At 38.5% G+C, this 17,707-nt stretch overlaps 1 protein-coding gene across 1 annotated transcript; it reads left to right on the plus strand.

Moving 5' to 3' along the window:
• Positions 1-7,780: 7,780 nt before the first annotated feature.
• On the plus strand, positions 7,781-8,913 carry LOC149840540 (uncharacterized). Its single transcript, XM_090004467.1, has one exon. It carries the CDS (start codon positions 7,968-7,970, stop codon positions 8,670-8,672), a length of 705 nt encoding a protein of 234 aa, XP_089860593.1. The 5' UTR covers positions 7,781-7,967; the 3' UTR covers positions 8,673-8,913.
• The last annotated feature ends 8,794 nt before the right edge of the window (positions 8,914-17,707 follow it).

Consider the following 17,707-nt stretch of genomic DNA (forward strand, 5'->3'; position numbering starts at 1 on the left):
TAGACACACTTTATTTTTAAAAGTCTTATGCACTGATTTTTCCAATATCTTTCTAAAAATCAAAAGGTTTTTAATATGCTTTGTAATGTTCTTTTGCCTAGGAAATCTTAATACGGAGCTTTGTGAGATTGGTTAAGACGTAGATTGAACATTAGAGGTGGATCTGGGTTTTGGATATGTGAGCCAGATCAGGATATCAGATGATCCAAACTTGAAATTTGTTGTATGACTGTCTTGAATGAAAGTGTGGGTCTGCTGAATCCAGTGTTTCTTGATTACTGTGCTTGGTCCAGGTTCTAGTTGGATATTGAAGCCAAGTTACCTGTGTGGTCCAACCACTCACACAGTTTTATCTTCAGGAGTCCGAATTCATAGCAACTGATTGGACCTGGATCTGAGTATGAGGCTTGTGCCCAGCTTGCCAATATTGTCCAATGTGCACTCCTTTCTACTTTGAGGACCCAAATGTATATAATCTTGCTGGACCTGGATCTGGGTGTCTGATATGCAATTCAGAAGTGATCCACCAAGATCCAAACTAGATTTTATTTTTATGACGAGGAATCCTCACGGCCGCGTGGGAAAACCCCGGGTGGGGCCCCACGTCCACCTTGCCTTATATAGAGATCCGAACTAGATCTAAAAGCTTCTTAATTTTATTACCTAGTAGTAATTCTATTTGTGTTCCCAGCCGTTTGCATCACTATACATCACGCCCAGCAAGAATATATGTCCACCATGCATTTGTACATAACTCCAAGAAAATGTCATCATGAGTAGGGGTGGCAATTTCTGACACGACCCGCCAACCTGCCTCTTAGGCGGGTTCGGGTTGGGCTTAAGCCAACCCATTTAATAAACGGGTCGACCCGCGTAACCCGTTTATTAAACAGGTCGGGTTCGGGTTGGGGGTATGCCAACCCGCCAACCCGGCTGACCCGTTTAATAAACAGGTTAGGCGGGTGGGTCAACCCGCCAACCCGTCTGCCCGACCCATCAACCCGCCAACCCCACCCGTCAACCCGACCCGCCAACCCGACCCGCCAACCTGACCCGCGAACCTGAAAACCCGTTTACCCGACCCAACCCATTTATTAAATGGGTTGGCGGGTCGTGTCGGGTTACCCGTTTATTAAACGGGTCGGGTTCGTGTTTGCCACAGCCGACCCGTTTAATAAACGGTTCGGGTTGAGGTATGCTGACACGCCAACCTGCCAACCCGACCCGATTGCCACCCCTAATCATGAGTGCTCTCTCTCTCTCTCTCTCTCTCTCTCTCTCTCTCTCTCTCTATATATATATATATATATATATATATATATATATATATATATATATATATATATATATATATAACGTGGCCATACACGTGAGCCTGGTTAACATTTGATTAAGTTGCCATTAGGCATGCACACCAGTAGAGTTCGAGCTGTTCGAACTAGGCTCGCTTCAAAATGCTTGTGTTAGCTTGGATCTAGCTTGAAGCCGAGCTTGAACAACATTGTTCAGACTCATTTCGGTTCCAAGCTCGAGGCGAGCCGAGCTTAACTATTGTTCTAAAAAAAATTACAAGTAATTAAAGGGTCTTGAAAAAGTGACCATTACTCCACACTGTGTCATAATTATTATGACCCAAAAAATTTACATATGCTAAAAACTCATTTAATTACAAGACATGAGAATTAAACTCATCACCTTTTAAGAAACTGACTGTTGGCATTAAAGAAACAACAACTCTTGAGTTTTACTTTAACAACATATTTTATATATACATTATGCAAGTTTTATCGAGCTTTTTGAGCTTAATCGAGCTCAACGACTTGATCAAGCTCGGCTCGTTTATCCACACCAAGCCTAGACTTGTGTTTAAGCTCGGCTGTTTATTTTTTTGAACAAGTTCGAGCCAAGCTTAAATGGGTTGAGACAGAGCTAGCTCGGCTAGCTGCGCATCCCTAGTTGCCATTATATTAAGCTTTTTTTTTCTTGAGTTGTTTTTTATGGTATTAACTTTACATATAATGATTTTTTGATGTTTTTTTTTTTCAAAATTCCAACCCCATAAGTGTGTTCAGCACGATTGATTTACTAAAAATCGACACTTAGATCATGCATTTTGTATGAAAAAATAATATTTGGAGACTCAAAAATTTATGAAAATGGCAGGGCTGTTTATTTTTGAAACCTTATAAAAACCTATTCATGCATCTCACTCAAATCTGATTCTTATAAAAACAGTAGACCACATTACAGTCAGAATTTAGAAAAAAACACCATAAATTCATAAAATTCTAATAGCATGTTTCATTTGGTAGGTTTTGTATTTTGTAGGTTTTCATTTCCAAACCAACATCACATAATGTGTGATATTTTCTTGACTCATAAAATCATGTGTTTTCTTTACAAGGACCAATTTCTAACATTTGGACCATGTTGAACCCCATTGATGAGGTCCGATTAAGCTGACATGAGCAACAATATGATTTTTAGCTTTTCTCTCTCTCTCTCTCTCTCTCTCTCTCTCTCTCTCTCTCTCTCTCTATATATATATATATATATATATATATATATATATATAAGTTGGGGTAATGGGAAGCTACCATATGGTATCAAATTGCTTGAGACCGTCAATTTTCGGTGCTTTTTTTGAAATTCTGACCTTACAATGTACTCAGCACATCCGTAAGGTCAGAATCACAAAAAAATACCGAAAAAAAATCTTAATATGTAGGGTTGGTACCTTTTCTATCTGGTAGGTTTTCATTTCTCTATAAGTTGGCTATATCTAAAACTTTGCTACAATTGTACCTATAGTTAACTTGACAAAAACCATTTCTTATTTTTTTTTATTCTTTGGGTAAATCTAACCTGATAGATTCATTTGCGTACTTCACTTAAGGAGTAAATCCAATGTGTATACAAGTTTTATGGTGATGCAAAAATTGATGGACATAAATTCACCAAAATTTCTAAACTCCAAAGAACAATTTTTTATTGCAAAAACCTGATCCAAGGGTCGACATCTACTAAATCAATCAAGCTGAATGCATCTATGAGGTTAGATTGAATCGAAATGACATCTATGATGAGATCCCAATTAAATTGTAGGTCATATACATTTATGGTGTATCGAAGTATTGAACTATCATAACTTAGTGTAGCATACACTTGATTTAGACAAATTTTACGTTTTTTTTTAGAGGAAGATAAAAAATTCATTAGCTGAAAAGTGTTTACAATGATAAGATTGAGGAGATATCAACCTAAGGCATTACATGAGAAGAGTGACATATTCGACATTTAAATTAAAAAACTAACCTTTGGATCAAGTGTTTTATTTATCATGCACATGTTAAAGTTGAATTTAACATGATGTTTTAAGTCATTTTTACATCATCTTTATCTGCATCAGTTGTGAGTTGTCCATTTTTCACTATAATGCAATCTTATGATATATTGACATCATTAATCCTGTTATTATAGTAAACGAATCATGTTAAACACAACTATGGGGTTAGATTTAACACTTGATAGCCAGATCCATGCAAACTAAAGGTATCATGGTTCAAAGTCACCATATAAACACACTAGGGGTGGCAAAATCTGACACGACCCGCCAACCCGACCAACCAACCCGCTTCTTAGCCGGGTTCGGGTTTGGCTTAAACGGGTTTGTGTCATAAACGGGTTGACCTGCCTAACCCATTTATTAAATGGGTCGGGTTCGTGTTAGGGTGTATGCCAACCCGACTGACCCGTTTAATAAACGGGTTAGGCGGGCGGGTCAACCTATTTACCTGAACCCGACCCGCCAACCTGTTTACCCAACCCTGACCCACCCGCCAACCCGTTTACCGGTTTACTCATACCCGACCCGTTTATTAAACGGGTTAACCGTGTTGTATCGGGTTACCCGTTTAATAAATGGGTCGGGTTCGTGTTTGCCACATCCGACCCGTTTAATAAATGGGTTGGGTTCGTGTTGAGGTATCTTGACCCGTCAACCCGCCTACACAACCCGATTGCCACCCCTAATATGCACCCTCTCTCTTGAAACTTTAAATTTTCTTATTTTTTGAGTTTTTTTGGTTAATCAAATACTACAGTAAATCATGTGATTGTGACATGGATGTACCTTTTTTAAGATCTTCAAAAATCACTCACTCACAATGTACTAAAATTTCATGTGATTTCTATCAAACAAGGCTTGTTGAATTTGTCTGAGGTTTGACTGAGAAAATACAGTTTATATATATATATATATATATATATATGTATATATATATATATATAGAGAGAGAGAGAGAGAGAGTAATGGGTCCTTGCTAAACCAATTTGGTGCCAAACCACATGCTAATTGGGTTTTTCAGGCTTCTCTCGTGCTTTTTATGTGGTTCCAGCCCCATAAATGTGTTGGACATGGTTGATTTACTAAGAATCCATACCTGGATCATGTGTTTTGGATGAAAAAAATGATGTTTGGAGTCTCGAAAATTTACAAAGATTTTGGACAGTTGATTTTTCCAAATTTTATAAAAACCCACCAATGTATTGGAATCGAATGCTTCACAAGTTGATCACTCTAAAATCAAGTACATAGAGCACATTCAAGGTTGTTAAATGCGATGAGGCGAAGCGAGGCATTGAGCCTGTTATGAAGCGAGGCGTATGCCTCGAGGCGTTGAAGCGTAAGCTTCATGATCAAAATAAAAATTCTATATGAACAAATAGTTGCACACCTCCATTGATGAACGTATGCATAAACATCATCTCTAGGCGATAGAAACAAATAAAATCAGTCTGAATCGGCCGATTTAGATCGAATCAGCCCTCGCCGATTTGAAACAGAACCGGATCTGATCCAAACCAGGTCTGATCCGAACCAGGTCCGATCCGAACCTTCACACGGTAAACAAATCTTCTTCCTCCCCTTTATATTAGATCTTTTGGGTTGAGATCAAACCGGGTCTGATCCGAACCTTCACACGGTAAACAAATCATAAACCCCTGTTTCTTTTTTTTTTCATTGTTCGCAACTCACCTTCTTCCTCCCCTTTTCTCCTTCTTCCCCTTCCCTTCTCCTTTTCTTTTCCCCATTCAGGCGCCGACCGGAGGCCAGCCAGCCTTGACCTCTGACGCCACTGCCACATCGTCGGCAGTCTCTCTTATCATTCTTCTCTCCCTTCACTTCTTTCTTCTTCCTTCCCCTGTTCGAGCGCCGACCGGAGGCCGACTGCCATTGTCTTCCTTCAGCGCCAATCGCCAGAGGCCTACGGCGAGATGCTGTCACCTGTAGACCCAGCTGAGCCCCATCTTTCACCGTAATCCCTGTCGTATTCTGGATTTTCGTCAAGGCATCTTAAGAGGTAAACTCCTCACTGTTTCGATTAGGTTTGGCTCGTTGGTTGGCTTCCTACCTCGCTTCCTCGGTCGCTTCTCGAGATCCACCCGACAGCTTTCTGCCTCCCGCATCGATGCCTCGAGGTCGGAGTGGTCCGAGTCTCTCCCCGACTTCACCCTGGATGGAAGGCCGATCGCAGAGGAGAAAGACAACATTTCGTCTTTAACATTGTCGTTCCTTGACAGCCCAGAGGCCGGCCGCTTCCTCTTCTCATCCACTGCAGCTGCTGGCACCACCAACTTCGGCTCCAACGAACCGCCAAAAGTTGAGGTTCCAGCCACCGCGCATCGAAGATGGAAGAGCAACATGATGTGTACGTTTTTGAAGCGAAGCGCGCCTCGACGCGAGGCGTGCGCTTCAAGACTCAAACGCCTCACTAAAGCGCCTCGGTACCTTAAGCTTGCGCTTCGCCTCTGAGGCGTACGCTTCAGGTACTGAGGCATACGCTTCTCACAACACTGAGCACATCTGTACGGTCATAATTTAAAATTAAAATGAAAAAAGCCCGAAAAACCCCATTTAACACACGGTTTAGCACCAAATTGATTTAGCACGGACCCATTAATATATATATATATATATATATATATATATATATATATATATATATATATATAGCAAGAAAGAGAGAGACCAATTTCAAGTAAACGTGAAGTTGGCTTGAACTCTTAATAACAGAAACAATGAGAAAAATAAGGAGGTGTTTGTTTCATGTCCTTTCTTATAAAAAGTGAAACAAACATGTCTATGGCAAATAGATAGTTGAAAACAAAGCACCTTTACTGTAAAAAAAAAAAGGGTTCATACCTCCTCCTTTGAGGAAGCACTTTCTCTAGAAAGTGGATCTTCCAAAGGAAAGAGGCTTCCTAAAGTGAGAGTATAGCTGGCTGAGCAGAGATTGTTCGCCAATGTCATGTGGGTTTTATGCATTGATGTGTATGCCAAGAAACCTAATGTTGTCACAATTGTATCGGACTTTGAATCGATTTTTAAAAACGAGTCCGATTCCGATTTCAAACCTAATCGAGCCGAATCAGCTAATTTTTAACCGGCCGATGACATCTGTCACAAAAATATTTAAAACATTTAAAAAATTAACAGATTCAGCGACGTTTCATATCAAAATTTTTACGAATACGATACGATACTGACAACACTGATAATCGGGTCCAGACTCGGGTCTAATCGGTTCATTTTTTAATAAAAGTATCTTATAAAACACGCATATGTTGTATTTACTAGCCCACATGACCCGAGTGCCGAGCCAAACCCACAACGCTGTCTTGACTCTTGAACATCGTCCGAGCCCAGGGGTGGTGAGAGTAGGGGTGTCAACGGTCGGATTTGGTTCGGACCAGGCGAAACCAGACTTGGATTAGATTTTCGGGTATGATATCAGGTCCAGACTTGGATCTAATCGGGTTCACTATAAAAAATCATACCCAGACCCGATAAAAACTATATGAACCAAACCCGGTAAAACCATATTTTTTATCATTTTTTCATTGAAAAATTGAAGGTCTTAATCGTATCTCGGGTTGTGTATGAGTCTAGTATAAAATTTCACAAACTATACCCAAGTTCATGTATTAATCGGAGCTTCGGGTTCGGACCCAAGTCTTAATTAGGCCTTATTTATCACAATACCCGGACCCTATAGGGTTTAGTTCAGCTCGAGTCCGGGCAAACCAGGTCCGTTGACACCCGTAGGTGAGAGTAGGGGGTGTCAATGGGTCTGGTTTATCCAGACCTGACCCGGACCAAACTCTAACGGGTCTGGGTATGGTGATAAATAATAAGATCCTATTAAGGCTTGAGTCCGGACCCAACAATCTGATTAATACATGGATCCAGGTATAGTTTGTGAAATTTTATACCAAACTCGAGCCTGACCTGAGTTCAGATTAAGACCCACAAATTTTCAGTGTAAAAACGATAAAAAATATTATTTTACCGGGTCTGGTTCATGTAGTTTTTATCGGGTCCGGGTATAGTTTCTCTTTTAGTGGACCGGATTATACTCGGGTTCTGACCCGATACCATACCCGAAAATCGGTCCAAAGTCTGGTTCTACTTCTACTTGGGTAAGACCTACGAAGAGATTCGGTCGTTTTCAAAAAAGGAAAGAAGCAGTTCCGTAATTAGGAAGAAAACCAAAAAAAAAGAAGAGAAAAAGCTTGATCGTCAACCTATTCAAACGGTTAACTAAGTATGGCCTCACCAAGCAACCTCAATATCCCACGCAGCCTACCGGCAATAGCCGGTCTCTTCCCGGTCTTCCGGTTCCGACCGCCTTATACTAAAAAAAATCCTACCTGAGAACTCCAAAAACCCTACGAATCTCTCTCTCTCTCTTCAACCCAAATTATAAAACCCCGAAAAATAGGTTGAAAAATAAAAAATAAACACACTCTGATTTCCAGACGGCGATTGCCCTAGCTTCATCATTCTTCAGATAACTCTCTCTCTCTCTCTCTCTCTCTCTCTCTCTCTCTCTCTCTCTCTCTCTCTCTCGTTGTGTGTTGCGCTACCCATCGCCGCCGCTGAGGAGGGGAGAGCCACCACGAAGATGAAGAACCTGTACCCGAAGACGAAGGGCAAGGTCCACCCTTCCCCCTCGCTGCCTCACTCATCGCCGGACGCCTTCTCGGTGCTGAAGGTGCTGCCGGCGGCAATCCTGGCGCTGACCACCGCCCTGCTGGTGGAGGACCGCGAGGTGCTCGCCTACCTGATCGCCCGGTCGCTGGTGGTGGAGGAGGAGCAGGAGAAGGAGAAGACGCGGAGGTGCCGCCGGAGCCACCATCTCCACCGGCCGGTCTTTGACTGCGGCTGCTTCGACTGCTACACCAGCTTCTGGATCCGCTGGGACGCCTCCCCCAACCGCGAGCTCATCCACGACGTCATCGACGCATTCGAGGAGCACCTCGCCGCCGCCGCTGCCGAGGCCCGGGCCGGCCGGAAATCCAGGGGCCGTCGACTTTCTGGAAAGAACCGCCCGTTCTGGTCGCCTCCCGACTCCGACGGACCTTCGCCCGCGGCCCCAGAGGGAGATGTCTCTCCGGCGGTGGTGGGCGAGACTGGGATGGAGCGGGATGTGGCTTCTGAGCAGTGTGAGGAGGTTGAGGAGGAGGGCTCCGGAGACGACGGTGAGAATGCCGAGGAGGGTGCAGAAGATGGTCCGGAGTTCGCCACTCCGGCGACCGGACGGAGTTTGGTGAGGAAGCTTGTTCCGGACGTGATGGGGTTCTTTGCTTCGCGTTTGTGGACGGTTTGACGTCCGATTTCCCCCCATTGTACGGACATCTTTCGTACTTATCCTTTTCTTTCTTGTTGCTCTCTCCTTTTTTGTTTACTGTATAAATTATGGTGGAAAAAATATGAATATGCTCCCCAGCGGGTTTCACGTCGTTTTCTGGGACCCTCTTGCCGGAATCTCTCTCCCTCTTGTTTTTCCGGCGATTAGGGTTTAAGATTTCTTATACTCTCTCTGCACCAAATGCAAATACCTTTCTCCATTTTCCTTGGTATAGGAAATGAGGGATATATATATTGTTGGAGTTAAATAGTTATATATCCGCCAAAGTAAAAAAATTCTTCATGAAATAAATAGTTAATTAATCTGTTGGGTTTAAAATGGTGGTCGTAATTTGGAGTTTGGTTGGGACTTTGGTAGGGTTTTAGTGGTGTTTTTGTTATTTTTTAACTTTATTTTAGTTGAATTATTGGTGTTGGTGATGTTTACGAAGTGGGGAATCGATTTCTCACCGTATTCTGTGTTTTCTACTTTTTTTTCCCCACTATTCGCTGGTTCTGTGGTGAAACCGTGAAAGCGGTCGTTTGGTGCCCTCCTCTTCTTTTTATATGACCTTAATGGCCCTAGGAAAGTTTTTTTTTCTGCGTGTTATCCATGGTTCATGTCTCGTCCAGATCCAATCCGAGGATCCAATCCAGTTTACCGCTGTCTTCTGCCAAATTCGAATTCGGGAACCGGGAATCGATGGATCTGAATGTGCAAAGTTGTACAGCTAAATGAGGTCTAGATCCGTATCTTGAACAGTTTGGGTCCAGGTTGATATGGACCCATGTGTTGGAACCCTTATCTGAGACATCTGGTCAGATTCATTGAGACCACTGCAAGCTTTTGAGATATTACTGATCTCATTAGCTTGTTGCTTAATCATTGTCTCTGCTGCATGATTTAAAGTAATGCCAGATACGAATTATATCCGGAAGTTGTTTGGAATAAGTCTTGTCAGAATCGGTGGTGTCTATCGAATCACGGATACGTATCCTTTCGTCAGAAAATCGATACGATACCCACTTGAATCAGCAATTTTTTAATAAATGTAAAAAATAGTTTAAAATTAAATTTTAATATTATTTTAATGGTTTTAACACATGTCACGTTCTGATTGATACTTAATATTTTTTAATTATTTTTTTGTCGAACAATTCACTTTGGGGCACGTTTGGAAGCGAGAAAGATTTTGGAAAAACTGATGCAAAATAGAAAATATATATCGGTATGGCTTTTCTGCCTTTCCAAATGAGAGACTTTTTTGGTGAGTTGTTTTTTAAAAGTACACTTTTTTGATAGGAAAGGTTCTTCCACGGGGGTGGAGGGAGGAATGCTTTCTATTAAGAAAAAAACTATTTTTACACTCTCCTCTTTCTCATTTTTTTTTTTAACATTTTCTCACTTTTGTTTTTCTCATGCTACACAAACAAACAAGAAGAAAAACTTTCTTCAGGAAAACTTTTCATATCAAAAACTCTCATAGTCCAAACTGTTTTTTTTCTATGAGTGTTTCTCTCCTTTGAAACTGGCAGCTGGGATGAGTTTATGCATTTGCTATAGGAAGTGAGACCGTCCAGAGTAGATTTGAAGATTTGGCAGCTACCACTTTTTTTCGATGCATAAACTCCCTTGGACTACCAGTTTCCAAACAGAGTCTTAAAAATTGAACTGAAAAAATGGATGAATAGATAATGAGTGAAATCAATGCAGTCAGTTTAATTCTTTCTGCTCTCTTCAGAAGCTTTGTTTAGGTGCTTGGGGGACAGTGTCACAGAGAATTCAATTTCATGGCGATTCGTGTCCTTGAGGTTTGGTGTGAGATTTATTGGAGCTTTTAATGCCAATTATTAGGAAAACTTATTCCCAAGGGCCATAATGACAAAAGTTTTTATCGGCAATTTATCGTTTTTCAAAAACTCGTGAGAAATTGAAAAAAATCCATAATTCTCGCATTTTTTGGCAAAATCTCTGCAATAAAAAATATAAAATTGATTTTTTATAAGAAAATATTAATAAAATTTATTAATATCGCATTTAAATCGCAATAAATATTTGCATTTGGGGGTACGAGCAGTGTTATCAGTATGTACATCGATACTGACCTGAATCAGTTATTCTTTAACAAATAAAAAAAATAACTTATAATATTATTTTAATGCTTTAACGCGAGTATTGACACGTAATATTTTTAATTATTATTTCACCCATTCAGAACCATTCACTTGAGAATCTTGGCCGATTCACCTGAATGGTTGGCCAAACGATACAGGTACGATCCGGATGCTGACAACATTATGAGAACCGGGTTAAGTTGATCAAAGAAAGTTGAATGGCAACTTTTTACCGTGAAAAGAACAGGTGCAATATGATTGCACAAATATTTGTGCATTAAGCACCCGTTCATCCTCCATCTTGAGGACAGGGTCTGTCAGTTGTGGGACCCAACGCCTGATGGAGGGCGATCAGGTGCTTAATGCACAAAATTTTGTGCATTTGTGCCATGTGATTGTACCCCGATCCTGAATCTTTTTACCATTAGAGTATTCCTGTATGATATGACTGAAATGATGATTGGCGTGTGATTATTCTTTTCTTTCCTAAGATTTTAACCATTGATGTGATTATTCTTTGCTAATGGTCACTTATTTAACAGATTTATGGATTCGGTAACTTCAGACGTAGGCATAACCGGATCCAACATAATCATATCCGGACTAAATGTTGTTGGGGTTGGGCTTGGATACGGATGAAAAAAGATATAAAAGTTCAGATCCGATTGGCTTTATAAGCCGAGGTTGCATCTATTTGGATACGGATAGTGGGATCCACGTATTGATTTGCATTTTGACAGAACTCTAAAACTCAATCCAACGTATTTAGTAATTGGATCAGGAATGCTTATTGTGAATCCAATTAGGGCCTATTCCTTTTTTATGTTTTGTTTTTGAGGAAAAGTAAACTTAATTAGGGCCTATTTCTAAGGAAAAAAAACTACGATTTATGAATTTCCAGAAAATTAAGGGAAGTAAATGGCTAAAGATTAAACAATCAATCCAATGTCTTTAAAATAGGTATGCAAACGGATCGGACCCAGATCAGCTGAATACATAGGAAAGTCGAATTCGGATCAGGTTGAAACAGCCAAAATCATAAAACTTCCATATTGGATCTGGTTCGTTTGCATCCCTACTTCAAAATAACGATTATTGGTCAAACCCTTGATGCTGATGGTTCGACCCAAAAGGGTTCAGGTCAAGACAGTAAATCTGACCATCCTGCAGACCAGGTATCGTTGTCAACAAAGTCGGACTGGTGCTAGACTTAGGTGTGACTGGATCCATATTTGATGGTCTCATCTGTAGATCCAACTTGGGATGAACCATTGTGAGTGCAAATTTTAGAAGTAGGGATTTTTAATTGATTAGGTTCGCTTGACTGAAGTCCTTAAAAATCCAAATTGAGCCCTCAATGTTGGATCAGGATCCAAACCTGACAGCATTATCAAGTTAACTGCCAAAAGCATCATGCACATTTGATCTGGCAATGCATATGAGTTGGACCTGTTGTGGACCCAACAATAAGTGGGTCCGATCAGGGTCAGAATGAACACTACTTTCTTAGCCCCATTCATGCATAAGCAGGGCATGATCTATATACTAGATAGGCTTTTGGTACGATGCTTGCAACCATCATTCAATACGATCCATAATGTTTGTTCTATGTGTACAGACACGTCCCTTTCTCCTAAAGCCTTTTAACATTGCCTGGCCCATCCATTCACAAGCTCATCTACAACACCACGACACAGTGGGAAAGGGTGGGGCCCCAAGTTTGGAGATGATACGGCACTCTTTAAAAAGCAACAATGGTCATTACGCCTTTTATGATTTTCAATTGTGAAAAGATAGATGAAGGGAGGAAGCCTTTTGAATTCTCAGGTGTGTTTTTCTTAAGAAACTCGCTTCAGAAGTGTGAAATTCGAGGTTTACTGGCGCAGTCATTACGCCAGTACAAGCCTTGCCGGTAAAGGCACAAGTTCAGCGCCAGTGAAAATCTGTTTTGTTTGTGCTTTTAGACTTTATCGGAGTAAAATCTTTTACTGGCGCATTTATTTAGTGCGCCAGTAAGCATTAAGGTTATTCTGGTTTCTTTTCTATATAGTAGATAAAATAAAATATTTTATGCAATTGCAGATACACTAAGTTGGAAAATAAAATGGCACCAAATCTATAAAAGAAAGCTTGCAAGCCCCAATCATTTGCTTGATTTTCTGTTATCCTAGCATCAAAGAACACAACGATGTATTATCCTAAGAAGAGACAACTTGCATGCCCCTTATACTTGTGTACTCACAGGAATTCAAGTAGATACACTTAACCTGATCAACATACCAAACAAAAAAAAAATGTTTGCAACAATCTATAATTGAACCTAACTTGGTGAGAGAGATTCATGCAAGAGATTGTTATCATTAATTGTTCTCCATAAAGGTTCAATAGAACACACATAGGCACCACCCAATTCAATAGTAAACTAGGTAGAATCTTGTGATCGTTGCAAAAATTTTCTTCATTTTCTTCTTCTTTTTGAGGAAAAAAAGAGAAGAAAACTCTTTGCAAGGTCCACTTGACCTTTTGAAAAAGATAGATTTAATTTTGAAATAACTCACCTCCGTTTTAAAATTTTGCGGAAAAATGGAAAGACGGGATTCGCTCGTCAGTACGAAGTTCAACCATTTCTGGCGCCTTTACCAGAGGTAATCAAACCAAGGATCGAATTCATGTTTTTTGCTTTGCCTAAATTTGTCTAAGTAATTATTCTAAGTCCTAAATGTACATGGAATCAGGCTTGTGCTATGATTTTGAACTTGAAAAATATGTATGCTCTTTGGAAGTGTTTCAAAAATTTAAACTTTTCCAAGTGATTCTAAAATAGATTTGAAAACATCCTTTTAAAAAGTAAACTTTGAAGTTCAGAAATCAGTTTTTGAATTGAAAGGTTGAAACTTGAAATGAACTTGAATTGAGAGCTTGAAATTGAATTCAAAGTTAGGAACTTTGAAATCTGAAATTGAATGAAAATCGAATTTGAATTGATTTTGAATTGAAAATTTAAACTTAGAAATCGATTTTGAGATTTGAAATCAGAATTGAACTTGAAATTAGAATTGAAGTTTGAAATTATGAAAGATTGAGTTTTAAAAAATGAACTTGTAAATTGAAATTGAATTGGAATTTAAAAGTTAAAATGAAAACTTGATTCGAGACTTGAATTTGAACTCCTGAAATTGAAATTGAAAATGAAATTTGAAATTAAAATATGGAAAATAATGATGCAATTCTATCTTAAATGATGAATGTATTTAAAAGAATTTATTTGAACTTGGAATAAAAAGTAAATTTTATTTTTTAATAAAATTGAAACAAGATTAAATTTTAATATATTCGTGACTATGGTTGTAAACATATTTTAATTTAATTTTTATTTAAATTCTAAGAAAGAATAAAATAAAATGTTGTGCCTTTACAGAATTAAAGTAAGATTAAATTTCTATATATTCATGACTATGGCCACAAATATATCTTGATTTAACATGTACTTTGAATTCTAATAAAGAAAGAAAATATGTTTAAAAATATGATCATTTTTTAAAATGAATTGTATTTTTAATAAAGAATAATAACTCTAATTATTGTTCGCATTCCGACTATGGTCATAAATACGAACTTTACTTAGCTTTATTTATTTTCTATTAAAGGATGCACATGCCATTCATATTTTTTTCATTGTGTCATTTTTGAAAGAAAATAAAAAGAAGATGCCACAGTCAATTATGAGAAATTGAAATGCAACTACATGTTCATCCATTCTAATCTAGACAGAAAAATAAAAAATTTCATTAAATGAAATTATTACAATCTTCAAATTCAAATTGAATATTAAAATTTCCTAATCTAGAAGATAAACTACGGTCTTCTGTGCTTCCCTTCAAAATAAGAAACAATACAAAGCAATAAAATACGAAATACAAAAAGGAAATCGCAAATGCTATGTTAAAACTAAAATACATATGATTATGCTAAAATGTAATGCTCATGCTTATGCTAGAATGAAAATGCATATGCATGTAATTGAATGGAAATGCATATGCTTATGCTAAATGAAAACGCATATGCCTATGCTGAATGAAAATGCATATGCCTATACTAAGATGAAAATGCATACGGCTATGTTAAATTAAGATGTACATACTAATGCAAAATGGAAATGCATATGTCTATACTAAATGGAGATGCATATATATATATATATATATATATATATATATATATATATATATATGCAAAATAAAAAATGCATATGATATGCTAAAATGAAAATGCATATAATATGCCGAAATGAAAGAAAAAATGCATATGATATGCTAAACTAAAAAACGCATATGATATGCTAAAATGAGAATAAAAATGCATATTCTAAAATGCGAATGTTGAAATGGTTCATAGAGCAAATAACAATTAAATCCTGGGAAATCCAATCCTATTATTAGAGATCCACCCTTTTGCATCTCCTCACAAAAAATCCCAAACCCCACTCTCCCCACTCCCCCAACATCTAAGCCTTCTTTCCTACGAAAAGCCCTAAACGATCCCTTCCCTTTGAGGGTGATTAAAGCATATGAAGAAAGGGGATAGAAAAAATCACTCACCTCGAGAGAATGCCACATGAATCCATTCCCTTTGTGATCTCCTCTATCTCTCTTCTACCTTCGGCATCCGAGTTTTCATCGCCTTTGACGACTTCAATTTCTAGAGTGACTCACTCTCTCTTCTCCCTCTGACGTTTGAGTTTTTTGCCTCCCGTATCTTCAACTTCTGAGATAGAGAGAGAGAAAGAGGACACAATATGTTGTTGCACCATAGAGAGATATATAGAGAGAATAGGCTCTCTAGCTCGTCCACCATCGACGTACGATTCTGAAGCTCCACCAAAGAATTGCAGCAAAGTGTGACCATTTTTCTCCTTCGAGGAGACTTAGGATAACTCCATGATACGCTATACTATCGATAGAGCTCCCCTCCACCTTATTAAGTAATATTGCGTAATTTGGTATTTAGTCATTTTATGAGATTTTCGAAAATTTGGGTGTTTAGGAGAAAAATCTTTTGAGGCTTGGTTTTTAGACTGATGTCTTTGAGTCTAGGCTTGCATCAACAAGGTTGAGGCGAGTCAATTGAAACGTGGGAAAGAGTTTTAAATTTGACCTTTGAATTCAAGTAAAATTTGAGCAAAATTCAAGTTAGTTTTGGGCAAAATTTAGAATTTTATATGTGTGTAATATATCGTTAGATGCGTTTCAGAATTCTAAGCTTAACGATATTTTACTTTTTTGAATTCAAGACCCGGTTGGCCCAAGAATCATATTTTTTTAAAAAAAGAGCACTTTATCGAAATAGATCCGAAGTTGGATTAGATTAGATATAAGGCCTAGGTTCCAAATTTTTATGGATTTGGGTTCTATTTAGGTCCTACTTAAATCTGGATTTGATCTAGGTCTTGATTCATTTTCGTTTTTGGTATAGGTTTGGATCTTGGATCTGAATCCAAATATAAGCCTAACATTTTTTCAACTTTAAATTCAATATAAAGCCTTAATTTGGGGTTTATTAAGGTTAAGAAGCCTTTAGGGTTAATTTGGTTATTTTAAAAGTTTTAGATAATTTTAATTAATTAATAATTAAGAATTAATTAATTAATATCAATTCCAAATTTTCATTTTTGAGTTGAGTGGGACTCTCTAAAAGAGTCCCTATTCTTACCTAAGAGAGGTTAAGTGGGAGTTTTAAAAGGCTTTAAAGTTTTTGTTTTAAAAAGTCAACATTTGATAGTATTTCAAAAAATTAAAAAACTAAAAGAGAGAGAGTTCCATCTTTTGGGAACTCTCTTAGAGAGGGCTGGAGAAAAAGGGGGGCCATCATCCCTTCTCTAATTCAATAAACTCAAAAGAAAAAATGAAAGAGAGAGAAAAAGGGAAAGAGAGGAAGGAGGAAGAAGAAAATCTTCTTCTCCAGCCATCCAACCCATATTCCACTATTGTTTTTCTCGTTCCCTTCGATTTTTGCAAAGGTACGAGTCTCCTCTTTTGATTCTAAGTGAGAAATCGAATGCTGATTCGATCCAATGGAATATTTTGGTTAGAAAATCTATGAGAAAAACGTGTAGGTGCATGTTTTCTCGAGAGCACATGGAGGATGATCCATGGATCGTCCTCTATGGCTGATTTTTTGTGTATTTTACCTCTTTTTATGAAGCAAAAATTTTGTCCATGTATAACAGAATTTTTATTCATGAAAGGAGTGGTCCGATAAGGGACCCCTATGCTAAATATTGATTTCTAATGGTGGATTTTGATATGAGATGTGTATATGCATGCATATAGGCGTGGAAGTAACATTATATGCATATATTTTGCGAAAAATGTATGTGCAATGGTTTTTATTTTGGAAAACATTGAATATATATACCTTCTTGAATGAGTATATTCAAGTAAACCTATTGCTCATGTATGTTTTTTTATCATACATAGGTTTGAATTCTTTTGTATTAGGTATATATGAACGATCATGTGCATAATATGCTTTTCACTCATGTAACCATGCTCAGGTCACGCACAGTTTCTAGAAAACAAAAAAAAGAAAGGGGGGTTCATATATATGTTTCTCTGGGCAGTCGGCTCAAGCCGAGTGAGTCGACTGGGCTAGGGCTGACCCAACTGATTGGGTTGGCTGGGTGCAGCCGACTGTATATTTTTTTGTAAAAAAAGAAAGAAAGAAAGGAAAACAATCTAGTAGACTATTGGGCCCATCCGACCTGCAGTTGGCTGAGCCGTGGGTAGTCAGCCCCAGTTGATTGGGTTAGTTGGGCTGAGTGACTGACCTAGCCAATTGGGTCGGCTGGGTTTATTGTGGCAGCAAGCCAGACCCGGCCGACTAGGTCGGTTGGGTTATATG

The sequence above is a fragment of the Nuphar pumila genome, chromosome 4 (assembly GCF_984573655.1).
Source record: "Nuphar pumila chromosome 4, dmNupPumi1.hap1.1, whole genome shotgun sequence".
NCBI lineage: Eukaryota > Viridiplantae > Streptophyta > Magnoliopsida > Nymphaeales > Nymphaeaceae > Nuphar > Nuphar pumila.

What these genes read in the sequence shown, in the direction of transcription:
- LOC149840540 (XM_090004467.1), top strand. Translation starts at nt 7,968, where the DNA reads ATGAAGAACCTGTACCCGAAGACGAAGGGCAAGGTCCACCCTTCCCCC.